Genomic DNA, 15,377 nt, shown 5'->3' on the forward strand with positions numbered 1-15,377 from the left:
GAGGAGCTCTAGCCACCGGGCCACTCCCCTTTCCCTATCTCCCCATCCTCTACATCTCAGGAAAGTAGAGCAATTCTCCTGCTGGGAAAGGCTGTGTAAGACATTCAGAATCTCAAATTTGATCTATCTGTATGAATTCGTTGGATACTAAGTTTCCAACTATTACTGCACCATTCCTTAACTTCACAGGCTATATCTTGCAAATTATCCAGTGTTCATGTATTATCTTATTTGTTTATGAGTTATGGCCCCCTGTTCATGCCATGTATAGGATTTTTCTTTAATTGTAAGTATATACATAAGAAAAAATAAGCTTTAACAAGAGGCTATAATACACAGAGTTTCAACTTTGCTATTGAAGTTGAACAAGTTGGAAAATGACACAAGGGCTTTAAACTTAATAAGAGAAAAAGGATGGATTGAATTTTTACTGTTGCTCTGAATCTTTGGTAGGCTGTGTCAGTTCAGTTCAATTCAGTTGCTCAGTCGTATCCACTTCTTTGCAATGCCATGGACTGTAACCCCCAGATTCCTCTGTTCGTGGAATTCTCCAAGCAAGAATACTGGAGTGGCTAGCCATTTGCTTCTCCAAGGAATTTATAGACCCAGGTATTGAACCCGGGTCTCCTGCTTTGCAGAACGATTCCTTACCATCAAGTATTCAGCCTTTACCTATTTATTTGTTTATTGTTGTTGTTGTCTAGTTGTTAAGTTGTGTCTGACTCTTTGGGGACCCCATGAACTGTAGCTTGCTAGGCTCCTCTGTGCAGGAGATTTCTCAGACAAGACCACTGGAATGGGTTGCCACCTCCTTCTCCAGGGGATCTTCCTGACCTAAGGCTCCATCTTGCATCTCTTGCGTTGGTGGCAGATTCTTTACCTCTGAGCCTCCAAGGAAGCACTTTATTTATTGTTCAGTTCAGTTCAGGTCAGTTTCTCAGTCGTGTCCGACTCTTTGTGACCCCATGAATTGCAGCACGCCAGGCCTCCCTGTCCATCACCAACTCCTGGAGTTCACCCAAACTCATGTGCATCGAGTCGATGATGCCATCCAATCTTCTCATCCTCTGCCGTCCCCTCCTCCTGTCCCCAATCCCTCCCAGCATCAGGGTCTTTTCCAATGAGTCAACTCTTCGTGTTTATTGTAGTGTTCAATAATATCTAGCTATATCAGGTGTTGTGCTACACTCTTCAAGAGACATAGCCAACTTTACAGCCTGTAAATTGGTGAAAGGCTCTGACTGCCAATCACCCGCTCATCTCTGAGGTAGAGCTGATATGTCACATTCTATGACAAGTAACCCATTATTCTTGCAGGTAAAGGTAAACATTTCTATTGTAGTGCTCTTTATTTAATAGCTAGTTTGACCTTTATTATATTCTGTTTTAAAATTTGTTCCATGTTCTGACTTTCTGTCTTAATCATAATTCCCTGATTGTAGGGCATTTGTTTTATTTGCTGCACATTCAACTCCAAGTATGGCACCATCTAGCTAGAGAACTGTGGGGCTTTTGAAGGGCTCAACAATTTATACCTTCATCATTGAGTCTTTCCAAATTAGCAATCACATCTGTCATGTTCTCTTTTATTTTTGATCCGATGGGAAGAAAGGTAGTTCAGTAATCTTGACAAGTGTGCCTCAAATTTGTGTTATTGGAATATATAATGTTTCTATATGACTATTTTGTGACAAAATTTTAAAAATATTGACCTGTCATTATTTATGGAAAAAAGACAAATTTTTGCCCTTGAAGAAGTGAAAACGTGAATATGGCCACTGCCTCATGGACTGTAGGTCATGTCTAGCTCTACTTTACACTGCTTTCCCGTGAAATGTAAAGTCTCCTGGAGCCAATCACAAAGATACTATATCTGATTGCTGGGCCCTGATGGCGTTTCCATTCAAGGGTAAATGGCATGAACATTCAAAACTAGAGATGAAATATGTAAAGGATACCACAAATTACATTAACTTTTGATTTTCTTGAGGAGACAGAAAAACAAAATAATTCTGGTAAATTTTCCTTGTTCAATCAAGTTGTTCATATAATTTGAAGTTTTTAGAGTCATGGTAGGAATTAAGGAGTGGTATTTAAACATTAATATAATGGTTTTGTTTTGTTTCCAGCTTTATTAAAGTATGATTGGCAAAACTGTAATGCAAATGTATTAAAAATTATAACTTTGTAACATATTTAAAGTACACAAGGTGATTATTTAATGTATCTATAAATTGTGAAATAGTTACCAAAATAAAATTAGCACATCTATCACCTCATCTATTTTTTCTCTTGGCAGATTTTGTTGACAGTATTACTCTCTACAGTCATCTTGAAGTACATGAGATTCATAGAACTTGTGTGCCATGTGACAACTTGCTTCAGTTGTGTCTGACTGCGACCCATGGGCTGTAGCCTGCCAGGCTCCTCTGTCCATGGGATTCTCCAGGTGAAAGTACTGGAATGGGTTGCCATTTCTTACTCTAGAGGATCCTCCTAACCCAGGGACTGAACTCACGTCTCTTGCATCTCCTGCATTGGCAGGCGGATTCTTTACACCAGCACCACCTGGAAAGCCTCCCTTGGAACTTATTTTATAGCAGAAAGAGTGTATCCTTTGCACAACACCTCCGCCTTTCCCTCACCCTGGCAACCAGTGTTTCTACTCTCCATTCCTGAGATCTATTTTCTTAATATATATTACACATATAAGCGCTATATGCAGCATATGTCTTTTGTGTCTGGCCTATTTCACTTAGCATTATGTCCTCCAGGTTCATCCATGTTATCATTCATGCCAGGATTTCTTTATGTTTTAACACTGAATAATAACTCATTGCATATAATACTACACCACTTTTATTCATTTATCTGTTGACAAAAACATTGTTCTATCTTGGCTATAGTGAATAATTCTGCATTAAACAAGGGAGTTCAGATGTCTCTTTGAGACATTTTATTGCTTTTGAATATTTACTCAGAAATGGATTGCTGTGTCATATAGTAATTATTGTATATTTTTATTTTTGAAACACATTTATATTGTTTTCTGCAGTGAGTCTACCAATTTACATTCACACTAGCAGTGTATGATGATTCTCTTATAACCACACTTGCCAACTTTGTTATCTCTTTTCATTTTGATAGCAGATAACCTACTGGACACGGTTAGTTTCATTCCACTCCCAAAGAAAGGTAATGTCAAAGAATATACAAACTACCACTCAATTCTAATCATCTCATATGCTAGCAAAGTAATGTGCTAAATTTTCCAAGCTGGGTTTCAACAGCATGTGAACCAACAACATCTAAGTGTTGAAGCTGGATTTAGAAAAGGTAGAGGAACCAGAAATCAAATTACCAACATCTATTGGATCATACAAAAAGCAAGGGATTCCAGAAAAACACCTGCTTCTGCTTCATTGACCTTGTTAAAGTCTTTGAATGTGTGGATCATAGCAAACTGGAAAATTTTTCAAGAGATGGTAACACCAGACTAACTGACCTGCTTCCTGAGAAATCTGTATGCATGTCAAGAAGCAACAGTTAGAACCAGATATAGAAAAGCAAACTGGTTCAAAATTGGAAAAGGAGTACATGAAGACTGTATATTGTCACCCTGCTTATTTAATTTATATGCAGAGTATATCATGTGAAATGCCAGGCTGGGTGAAACACAAGCTGGAATTAAGATTCCTGGAAGAGATATCAATAACTTCAGATATACAGATAACACCACCCTTACGGCAGAAATTGAAGATCTAAAGAGCCTCTTGATGAAGGTGAAAGCGGAGAGTGAAAAAACTGGCTTAAAACTCAACGTTCAAAAAACTAAGATGACGGTATCCAGTTCCATCACTCTGTGGCAAATAGGTGGGGAAAGAGTGGAAACAGTGACATAGGATTTTATTTTGGGCTCCAAAATCACTGCAGACAGTGACTGCAGCCATGAGATTAAAAGAGCTTGCTCCTTGGAAGAAAAGTTGACAGACCTAGACAGCATATTAAAAAGCAGAGATATAACATTGTCAACAAAGTCTGTCTAGTCAAAGCTATGGTTTTTCCGGTAGTCATGTGTGAATGTGAGAGTTGAACCATAAAGAAAGCTGAGCACTGCAGAATTGATGCTTTTGAACTGTGTTGTTGGAAAAGACTCTTGAGAGTCCCTTGGACTGCAAGATCAAACCAGTCAATCTTAAGCAACAAAAGCACAGATAAACAAGTGGAACTGCATGAAACTAAAAATCTCCTGCACAGCAAGAGAAAGCATCAACAAAATAAAAAGGCTATCTTGAAATGGAAAATATATATTTCCAAGCCATGTATTCTATAAGAGGTTAATATCTAAAAGACATAAGAAACTCATGCAGCTCAATAGCAGAAATAATAATAATAATCATAATAAAAGATTAAAACTTGGCAAATGATTTAAAGACATTTTTTCAAAGAATATGTATAAATGGTCAAGTATATTAAAAGATGCTCAGCATCACTAATAAGCAGGGCCTTGCCAATAAAAACCACAAAAGAGCTATCAGCTCATACCTGGTAGGTTCAGTTCAGTTCAGTTAGGATGCTCAGTCGTGTCCAACTCTTTGTGACCCCATGGGCTGTAGCACTCCAGACTTCCTTGTCCATCATCAAGTCTCAGATCTTGCTCAGACTCACAATCATCAAGTCAGTGATGCCACCCATCCCTCTCATCCTCTGTCATCCCCTTCTCCTCCTGTCTTCAATCTTTCCCAGCATCAGGGTCTTTACCAGTGAGTCAGTGCTTCACATCAGGTGGCCAAAGTATTGGAGTTTCAGCTTCAGCATCAGTCCTTCCAGTGAATATTCAGGACCAATTTTCTTTAGGATTGACTGGGTGGATCTTCTTTCAGTTCAAGTGATTCTCAAGAGTCTTCTCCAACACCACAGTTCAAAGGCATAAATTCCATTAATGCTAAAATCTGAGTCACTGAGTTCAGATTCTGTCCAAGAGACTGTTTCCTGAATACATCCTGCAAATATCTTGTCATCAGTCTCTTCTTCCCTTTCACTTTCTCTTATTAAATGTGTATTCTGTGATTCCATTCTCTTCACCTTCTTTGTCATAACGTGATTGCCCATGTCAGGTCTGTTTATAGCACGACTAAGTCCACTGCTTGCTGGATTCAAACTGATTTTAAAGTTTCATGGAAGGATTTGTAAATGGAAAAAAAAAAGTACCAGAAATAGCAACAATTCATTTCACATTGCAGCTTACTTTGAGAGGTGTAATTTGCTAAAGTATTTAGAAAGAAATTGCTCATTAATTAGCACCCAACTACATTAAGTTTCCTTACACACTGAGCAATGTAAAAGTTCATTGCAGCTAAGGAATTTTGAGCAAGAGCAAATCTGGAGTGTTCACACTTCCAGACTTCAAATGATATTTGAAAGTTACAGTTGTTGAACTAGTATGGTATTCACATTAAAAAAAAAAAGGATCAGAATTGAGAGACCATGAAGAAACATATATAGATATCAGTTCAGTTCAATCACTCAGTCGTGTGCAACTCTTTGCGATTCCATGGACTGCAGCATGCCAGGCATCCCTGTCCATCAGCAACTCCCGGAGTTTTCTCAAACTCATGTTCATTGAGTCAGTGACGCCATCCAGCCATCTCATCCTCTGCCGTTACCTTCTCTTCCTGCCTTCAATCATTCCCAGCATCAGGGTGTTATCAACTGAGTCAGTTCTTCATATCAGGTGGCCAGAATTGGAGTTTCAGCTTCAACATCAGTCCTTCCAATGAATATTCAGGAGTGATCTCCTTTAGGATGGATTGGTTGGATCTCCTTGAAGTCCAAGGGACTCTCAAGAGTCTTCTCTAACACCACAGTTCAAAAGCATCAATTCTTTAGCGCTCAGCTTCCTTTATAGTCTAACTCTCACATCCATACATGACTACTGGAAAAATCATAGCCTTGACTAGACAGACCTTTGCTGGCAGAATAATGTCACTCTTTTTTAATATGTTGTCTAGGTTGGTCATAACTTTCCCTCCAAGGAGCAAGAGTCTTTTATTTTCATGGCTGAAATCACCATCTGCAGTGATTTTGGAGCCCCCAAAATAAAGTCTGTTACTCTTTCCACTGTTTCCCATCTACTTGCAAGGAAGTGATGGGACCAGGTGCCATGATCTTAGTTTTCTGATTGTTAAACTTTAAGCCATTTTTTTTTTCCACTCCTCTTCCAATTTCATCAAGAAACCCTTTAGATCTTCTTCATTGTCTGCCATAGGGTGGTGTCATCTGCATATCTGAGGTTATTGATATTTTTCCTGGCAATCTTATTTGCATCTTGTGTTTCATCCAGCCCAGCGTTTCTCATGATGAACTCTGCATGATGTACTACTTTTCCTATTTGGAATCAGTGTTGTTCCATGTCCAGTTCTAACTGTTGCTTCCTGACCTACAGACTTCTCAAGAGGCAGGTCAGGTGGTCTGATATTCCCATCTCTTTAAGAATTTTCCAAAGTTTGTCATGATCCACATAGTCAAAGGCTTTGGGATAATCAATAAAGCAGAAATACATGCTTTTCTGGAATTCTTGCTTTTTCAGTGATCCAGCAGATGTTGGTAATTTGATCTCTGATCCCTCTGCCTTTTCTAAACCAGCTTGAACATCTGGAAGTTCTCTTGAAGCCTGGCTTGGAGAATTTTGAGCATTACTTTACTAACATGTGAGATGAGTGCAACTGTGCAGTAGTTTGAGCATTCTTTGGCATTGCCTTTCTTTGGGATTGGAATGAAAACTGACATTTTCTAGTCCTGTGGCCACTGCTGAGTTTTCCAAATTTGCTGGCATATTGAGTGTAGCACTTTCACAGCATCATCTTTCAGGATTTGAAATAGCTCCACTGGAATTCCATCACCTCCACTAGTTTTGTTCATAGTGATACTTCCTAAGGTCCACTTGGCTTCTCATTCCAGGATGTCTGGCTCTAGGTGAGTGATCACACCATCGTGATTATCTGGGTCATGAAATACTTTCTTGTAGAGTTCTTCTGTGTATTTTTGCCACCTCTTCTTAATATTTTCTGCTTCTATTAGGTCCCTACGACTTCTGTCCTTTATTGAGCCCATCTTTGCATGAAATGTTCCCTTAGTATCTCTAATTTTCTTAAAGAGATCTCTAGTGTTTCCCATTCTATTGTTTTCCTTTATTTCTTTGCACTGATCACTGAGGAAGACTTTCTTATCTCTCCTTGCTAGTTTTGGAACTCTCCATTCAAATGGGTATAACTTTTCTTTTCTCCTTTGCTTTTCACTTCTCTTCTTTTCACAGCTATTTGTAAGGCCTCCTCAGATAGCCATTTTGCTTTTTTGCATTTCTTTTTTTAGTGATGATATTGATCCCTGCCTCCTGTACAATGTCATGAACATTGTCCATAGTTCATCAGGCACTCTGTCTCTCAGATATAATCCCTTGAATCTATTTCTCAGTTCCACTGTCTAATGAAAGGGATTTAATTTAGGTCACGCCTGAATTGTCTAGTAGTTTTCCCTGCTTTCTTCAATTTAAGTCTGAATTTGGCAATAAGGAGCTCATGATCTGAGCAACAGTCAGCTCCTGGTCTGTTTTTGCTGACTGTATAGAGCTTCTCCATCTTTGGCTGCAAAGAATATAATCAATCTGATTTTTGTATTGACCGTCTGGTAATGTTCATGTGTAGAGTCTTCTCTTGTCCTATTGGAAGAGGGTGTTTGCTATGACCAGTGTGTTGTCTTGACAAAACTCTGTTAGCCTTTGCCCTGTTTCATACTGTATTCCAAGGCTGAATTTACCTGTTACTCCAAGTGTTTCTTGACTTTTGCATTCCATCCCCTACAATGAAAAGGACAGCTTTTTTGGGGGGTGTGAGTTCTAGAAGTTCTTGTATTTTTCATAGAACCATTCGACTTCCGCTTCTTCAGCATTGCTGATAGGGGCATAGACTCAGATTACCCTGAGATTCAGTGGTGTGCCTTGATAAGGAACAGAGTTCATTCTGTTGTTATTGAGATTGTATCCAAGAACTGGGTTTTGGACTCTTTTGTTGACTATAATGGTTACTCCATTTCTTCTAAGGGATTCTTGCCCACAGTAGTAGATATAATGGTCATCTGAGTTAAATTCAACCATTCCAGTCCATTTTAGTTCCCTGATCCCTAAAATGTTGACGTTCACTCTTGCCATTTCCTGTTTGACCGCTTCCAGTTTGTGTTGATTCATGTACCTAACATTCCAGCTTTCTATATGCAATATTGCTCTTTACGACATCGGACCTTGCTTCCATCACCAGTCACATCCACACCTGGATGTTGTTTTGCTTTGGCTCCATCTCTTCATTCTTTCTGGACTTATTTCTCCACTGATCTCGAGTAGCATATTGGGCACCTACAGACCTGGGGAGGTCATGTATTAGTATCCTATCTTTTGGTCTTTTCACCCTGTTCAGGGGTTCTAAAGGCAAGAATACTGAAGTGGTTTGCCATTCCCTTCTCCAGTGGACTGCATTTTGTCATAACTCTCCACCATGACCTATCTGTCTTGGTTGCCCCTACATGGCATGGCTCATAGTTTCATTGAGTTAGACAAGGCTATGGTTCATGTGATCAGATCAGTTAGTTTTTCACTTAGCATAATGCCTTCAAGGTTGGTCCATGTTGTCACAAATCACAAGGTTTCCTTTTTTATGGCTAATAATTCCATTTTGTGTGTGTGCATGTACATGCACATATAACACTTTCTTTACCTCTTCATCCAGTAATGGACAGTCAGGATGCTTCCATGTCTTCACTATTGCAAATAATACTCTACTTCTGTTCCTTACAGGCCTAAAATGGTATCTCTTGGACCCCTCGTGAGCATTAAGACCAAGGCTTTTAGGGACTTCCCTGGTGGTCCAGTGGTTCAGACTCCACGCTTCCACGGTAGGGGGCTTGGGTTCGATCTGTGGTTGGGGGACTAAGATCCTGCATGCCACACAGCACGGCTGTGTATAGTCAACTAACATTTGTGTATAGTCAACTAGTATTTGACAAGGGAGCCAAGAACACTCAGTGGGAAAAGAACCAATTCTCCAATGAATAATACTGAGAAAATTGTATAGTCACCTGTGAAAGAATGAAATTGGACACCTATCTTACAGCATGAACAAATATCAACTCAAATTGATTAAAGATAAATATAAGCCCTGAAACCATAAAACATCCAAAAGAAAATGTAGGGAAAATCTGCTCAGAATTATGCATCTTGGCAATGATTTTTTTTTTTTTTGATACTAAAGCAAGAGTAAGTGTTGCATTTAGATAAACTTTGTATCTCCATATACTCACCAAGTCTGTATGTTCTTTCCATCTTTCTGTCTTCTCTTACCAGTGTGCTAATGAATCTGAAACAGACTTAAAAAAACATGGATAATGAATGATATCTTATAGGTTTATTTGTTTTACAACACAAGGTTACAATGATCATACAGTTTCAGGAAGTTGAGGACTTGGAGCCCAATTCAGAAACCAAGTTTTTTACATAGCTCTTCAACCAGTTGATCTCTTGTTTGCAAAACCTTCAAATTCCTTGGTCAAGATTCATCCTTCTTTAGTAACAACTCTAGGGTAATGGTTTTTATTAAGCGACTAAAACATCCCACAGACTATTTTGAGACTTAAGGATGGAGTGTAGGTATATGCAGTGTCTTCACAGTAGGATTAAAATCACAAAATTAAAAGATAAAAGGATAATACATACCAATTTCCCAGCCAAAGAAGTAAATTGTACCTAAGTTTAACAACAAATGACCACATATCTGCTTTCTGATGACATGTTTTCTATTTGAGATATATTCCATACAGTTTATTTATTTTTCTTTTTAGATTTTTATATATATTTTTTATTTTTTTTAACCAGAATTGACAGAGACATGTGTACCCCAATGTCCATTAAGTTTCTAAAAGACTATTCGTTTTAAAATTTCTTCTATAAATTTACATATTTTCAATAAAGTTCATTGTGCTTTCTTTTACTACAGATTGTATCTTTTTAAATCTATTCAACAAGTTTATATTTCACTTTTTTCCATACATGTGACCATTAATTTTTGTCCTCTTGACATAATATCACTTATCTTTGTCTTTTAAAGCATAATTATAAGTTAATACACTACATTTTAACTTAATTGAGTTGTGTGAAGTTAAACAGGCTTATTGCTTCACTTAACCTCACCACTACCCTTTACCTAATAGTTGTTTACAAAATGTAAGACTTCCCACTTTTAAATGAACCAATGAAAATTATTTTTGTGTATGTTAGCTTATATTTAACTAATGTAAATAAAGCATTATTTTGATATATTAATACCTGCTGTCTCTGCACATTTCTTCTTCCTAAATGCAGGACTCCAGTAATTTCACCTTTTCGGAAGGTTGTATATTTGAATCTTTGTGATTATTTCATCCTTTCCAGTATGTTTGCTTAATTTTCCAACTTTATGACATTTACAGGTTTTGTAAGTTAGTCTCTGATTTCCCAGAATTGCTGATGAATATTGACTGGACAAAGTGTAAAGGCATGGGTTTCAAAATTCATTAACTTTAGTAAATAAAATACACAAAAACCCTTGAATAAGGCAATATATGGTTGATAAGGGGTAGGTGGTAATGTTAAATGTTTAAGTGAAATAAAAGACAGGGATATTAGAGAAACAGAATGAAATGCAAATAGCAAAAGGCACAAAAGAATGCCACATTCGTAAGGGAGGGTTTAATAAATATTGTCTTCTAAAGATGAGAAGGATAAAATCAAACCCAAAATTAGAGGTCTCAATGTTTTTACAATCTAAATTTCTTTTGAGTCAAAGAAAATTAAAAAAATATTTGGAATAAATTTTACATAAATTCTTTGAATGAGCAAGAAAATATGATTTAAAAATAATTTTCACAAGCAATTAAAGGCTAAATAATCTTGAGTTACATAAGCAGTACATATTGAGTTAATTAAAATTGACAGGTATAATTAAGTGGTAATAGTTCCCAAAGTTGGAAATGTCTGAAGACTTTGCAAATGAAAGTAACTAAATATAAGAGATTAGACTTAGAGATTGGAGAACAAGGTTCAGAATATGATATGGATAAATCCTAAAACTCAGAATTTGGTGTTTAGTCGCTCAGTCGTGTCCAACTCTTTGCGATCCCATGGACTCTAGCCCACCAGGCTCCTCTGTTCATGGGCTTCCCCAGGCAAGAATACTGGAGTGGGTTGCCATTTCCTTCTTTAGGGGATCCCTCTGACCCAGGGATCAAATCTGTGTTTCCTGCATTAGCAGGCAGGTTCTTTACTGCTGAGCTTCCGGGGAAGCCCTAAATCACAGGATAAATGGATTTACTCTTCCAAACATTGTTTCTATTTCTAAATTATACTAGAAATTAAAGCATTTGATGCAAGGAATATAATATTGGTATTTATTAATGAAATATCTTGACCATGTATATGATTTCATTGAATAATCAGGACAGGGAAAGCAGAAAGATACAGCCAATGAGCAGCCAGCTGGTGCAGAAAAATGCAGATGAGTCACTCAGTGAAGGGGTGAACCATCTCTGAGAACAGTCTGATTAGTCTGCTGCATGGCCTCTAGGACCAGATACCATTTGGACCTGTGGGGTAAGAGCGTGGTCCAGGGATGAACCAACACCATTGATGACTTCATGAATATCCCTTTGGTGAAGATCAACTATGTGGACCATAGGGCGATGGATGTTAGGACGGACTGACCTTTTATGCCCGGTCATAAAGTTAGCTTGACAGCATCTCAGGGCTTGTCTCCTTAGCAAGTCCAGGCTCCTACTCAGTTTCCTCCAGAGTCCTACTAAGCCAGCTTCTTACCTAACTCCATATAATGCTTAACTTTAACATTAAGACACATCTTAACTCATTTTTATTGCTAACTTGATAATAGATTCTCATATGCAGGAAATCCATGAACTTGTTATAAAGAATATGTGTCACATTCATTCACTGAGCATTGACCTACCCGCTTTGGAGCCATGCACTGTTTAAAAATTGCCATCGTTGAATGTGTGTGCTTGTGGTTTGTGTATATGTCTCAGTCTTGGAGAGAGAAAGTGAGAAAAACATTGGAAAATCTATGGAGAATGGAAGGAATCCAAAGAGTGCTACTTTAATTGGTGCATTCTAGTCAGTCAGCAATTTTCTTGCTAGCATATGTTTGTATAAACTCATACTTATTATTTAATGAACATATATATGCATGAGGGGAAGAAGGGAAATAAAAGGTCTTCTGCTACAATTAAAAGTTGAATATTGAAATATGACTTAAGCATCTCCTGGGGAGATAATTCAAAAACATAAAATGGAAATCAATTTTAAGCATTTTTGACATATGTAATATATCAATATCTCTTATTAATACTAATGATGAATTCTGACAAAGAAAGACAAAGTAAAAGCTAAATGGACCTTAAAAATACTCTACATGATTCAGTTCAGTTCAGTTCAGTCGCTCAGTCGTGTCTGACTCTTTGCGACCCTATGAATCACAGCACGCCAGGCCTCCCTGTCCATCAGCAACTCCCAGAGTTCACTCAAACTCATGTCCATTGAGTCAGTGATGCCTTCGAACCATCTCATCCTCTGTCGTCCCCTTCTCCTGCCCCCAATCCCTCCCAGCATCAGAGTCTTTTCCAATGAGTCAACTCTTCACCTGAGGTGGCCAAAGTTCTGGAGTTTCAGCTTTAGCATCATTCCTTCCAAAGGACACCCAGGACTGATCTCCTTCAGAAAGGACTGGTTGGATCTCCTTGAAGTCCAAGGGATTCTCAAGAGTCTTCTCCAACATCACAGTTCAAAAGCATCAATTCTTCATCGCTCAGCTTTCTTCACAGTCCAACTCTCACATCCATACATGACTACTGGAAAAACCATAGTTTGACTAGACGGACCTTTGTTGATTAGATCATATGATATTGTAACTTTTGTCTCTAAATGATCAGGCCAGTCCTTTCCTTCTCTGCTACCCTATGGCAGACTGCATCTCACCAAGCTCCTCTGACCATGGAATTTTCCAGGTAAAAATGCTGGAGTGGGTTGTCATTTCCTTCTCCTGGGGGTCCTTCTGACCCAGGGGTTGAACTCATGTCCCCTGAATTTCTGTCACTGGTAGGCAGATTCTTTACCACTGTGCCACTTGGGAAGCCCAATAATTAGTCTTTTCATTCTCTAACCAAAGTTTCATTAAAACACATCATACTTTTGAGAACTCAGTGGAAATACAGAACAATTAGATGAAAGTTTTAGACTTTCATATAAATTTAGTAATTTAGCTTATTCTATTGGATATGAGGGTTAGTTGCTAAGTCATTTCCAATTCTTTGCAGCCCCATGGACAGAGAAAACCTCTAGACTTCTCTGTTCATGGGATTTCCCAAGCAAGAATACTGGAGTGGGTTGCAATTTCCTTCTCCAGTCAGATTCATATATTTGGATATAAATGCAACATGATTACTTAGAAAACATTGTAATGAAAAATGTTGATCCAGCATTTTAAAGTTCAGTGTGTACTCTACTATGCTAAGAAAATGAAGCCCGCAATCATAGTAAGCTTCAACCACTATTTACAATTCATTATATATTCCATTTAGTTCAGAAAATTAACCCAACAACCCCAGAAATGAAGGGACCCTTTTCCTAGTAATTACATTCCATAAAGCCTTCTTCACTTCCCTGTTCCTGAGGCTGTAGATCAGAGGGTTCAACATGGGAATGACCACTGTGTAGAATATGGAAGCCACTTTGTCCTGAGTCAGGGAGTAGCTGGAGGAAGGTCTGAGATAAGTGTAGATGGAGGTGGAATAGAACAGCATGATGGCTGTCAGGTGAGACGCACACGTGGAGAAGGCTTTGCGCCTCCCCTCCCCTGCATGCATGTAGAAGATGGAGAAGAGAATGTAGCAGTAGGAGGTGAGGATCACCAGCAGACTTCCAATGATATTCACACCAGCAAATGTGGACAAGATGCTTTCATGCAGGCGTGTGTCAGAACATGAGAGCTTAAAAAGTGGAGGACTGTCACAGAAGAAGTGATGGATGATATTGGAACTACAGAATGACAAGCTGCTCACATAACCTGTGTGAATCACAGAGTTCAACAGTCCTGCTGTAAAAGCCCCTGCTGCCATTTTTAGGCAGACCGTCCTGGACATGATCAAGGAGTAAAGGAGAGGGTTGCATATGGCCACATAGCGGTCATGGGCCATTAACCCAAAAAGGATGCATTCAGTTGTGGCCAAGGCTATAAAGAAATACATCTGCAGGAAGCAGCCAACAAAGGAGATGGTTTTCTTCTCTGATAAAAAGTCTACCAGCATCTTTGGAGTGATAGCGGATGAATAACTAACATCTGCAAAAGATAGGATTGCCAGGAAGAAATACATGGGCATGTGGAGTCGAGAATCAGTCCTGATTAAAAGGATCATCCCAATATTTCCCACAACTGTAAGTGTGTAAATCACCAAAAAAAGAGAAAAAAGGATAGCTTGTAGCTCCAGTGTGTCTGCTAATCCCAACAGGATGAACTCCGTCAGCAAAGTACAATTATTTCTGGCCATTTATTAAAGATGTTGTAGGCTTAAACTTCTATTCCTTGTAAATATGTCATTGTCCAAATTTCACAAAAAATAGTAGAAATGTTAATGAAGTTGCTAACACAGAGAGAAAATAAAATCCTGGGATAATAGAGGAGAGTAAGCAGGGTGACTATCAGCTCAGTTCAGTCCAGTCACTCAGTCGTGTCTGACTCTTTGAGACTGCGTGGACTGCAGCACACCAGGCCTCCCTGCCATCACCAACTCCCAGAGTGACTGTAGTAAAGGGGAAATTCGTGGACAAATGAACAAGCATTGGCATTCAATGAGCAATTGTCTGTATTGAATCTGGGTTGTGGAACTTCCTGTTCGCTGGTCAAAGTCCGTTTAGGTTTCTGAAAATGCAGCATATACATTCTATCCTTTCTCTTCTAGCCCATTCACACCCAAAATGCAGAGTATAGAGCTATTCTTTCTGAGTTCTCTCTCGTCCTCTGCACAAGCATGTATGGTTAACTCAAATGCCTTCTTTTCTCATCAAGACTACTCTGTACACTCTTCAACAGCAAAATTCATGCATCACCATCCAGAAATCACTCTTGTGTTCTTCAAGCAGCAGAAACAGTGCCTACTGCAAATAACCAATATTTTGACATCTATGACATTCTTAAGAATGCTTTTGTAGTGTTTTGCAAGTGGACCAAAGCAACTGCACTCGTTACAAAGCATGCTATCAAATTAATTCCATGTAGTTGCATATACTGTAC

At 38.6% G+C, this 15,377-nt stretch overlaps 1 protein-coding gene across 1 annotated transcript; it reads right to left on the reverse strand.

Moving 5' to 3' along the window:
• Positions 1 to 13,677: 13,677 nt before the first annotated feature.
• LOC101117362 (olfactory receptor 5F1) lies at positions 13,678 to 14,634 on the reverse strand. The gene has a single exon (XM_004016797.5). It carries the CDS (start codon positions 14,632 to 14,634, stop codon positions 13,678 to 13,680), a length of 957 nt encoding a protein of 318 aa, XP_004016846.3.
• Positions 14,635 to 15,377: the final 743 nt, after the last annotated feature.

The sequence above is a fragment of the Ovis aries genome, chromosome 15, assembly GCF_016772045.2.
Source record: "Ovis aries strain OAR_USU_Benz2616 breed Rambouillet chromosome 15, ARS-UI_Ramb_v3.0, whole genome shotgun sequence".
Lineage (NCBI taxonomy): Eukaryota > Metazoa > Chordata > Mammalia > Artiodactyla > Bovidae > Ovis > Ovis aries.

Bases quoted from the DNA above. Each gene is read 5' to 3' on its own strand.
- LOC101117362 (XM_004016797.5), bottom strand. From the start codon at position 14,634: ATGGCCAGAAATAATTGTACTTTGCTGACGGAGTTCATCCTGTTGGGA.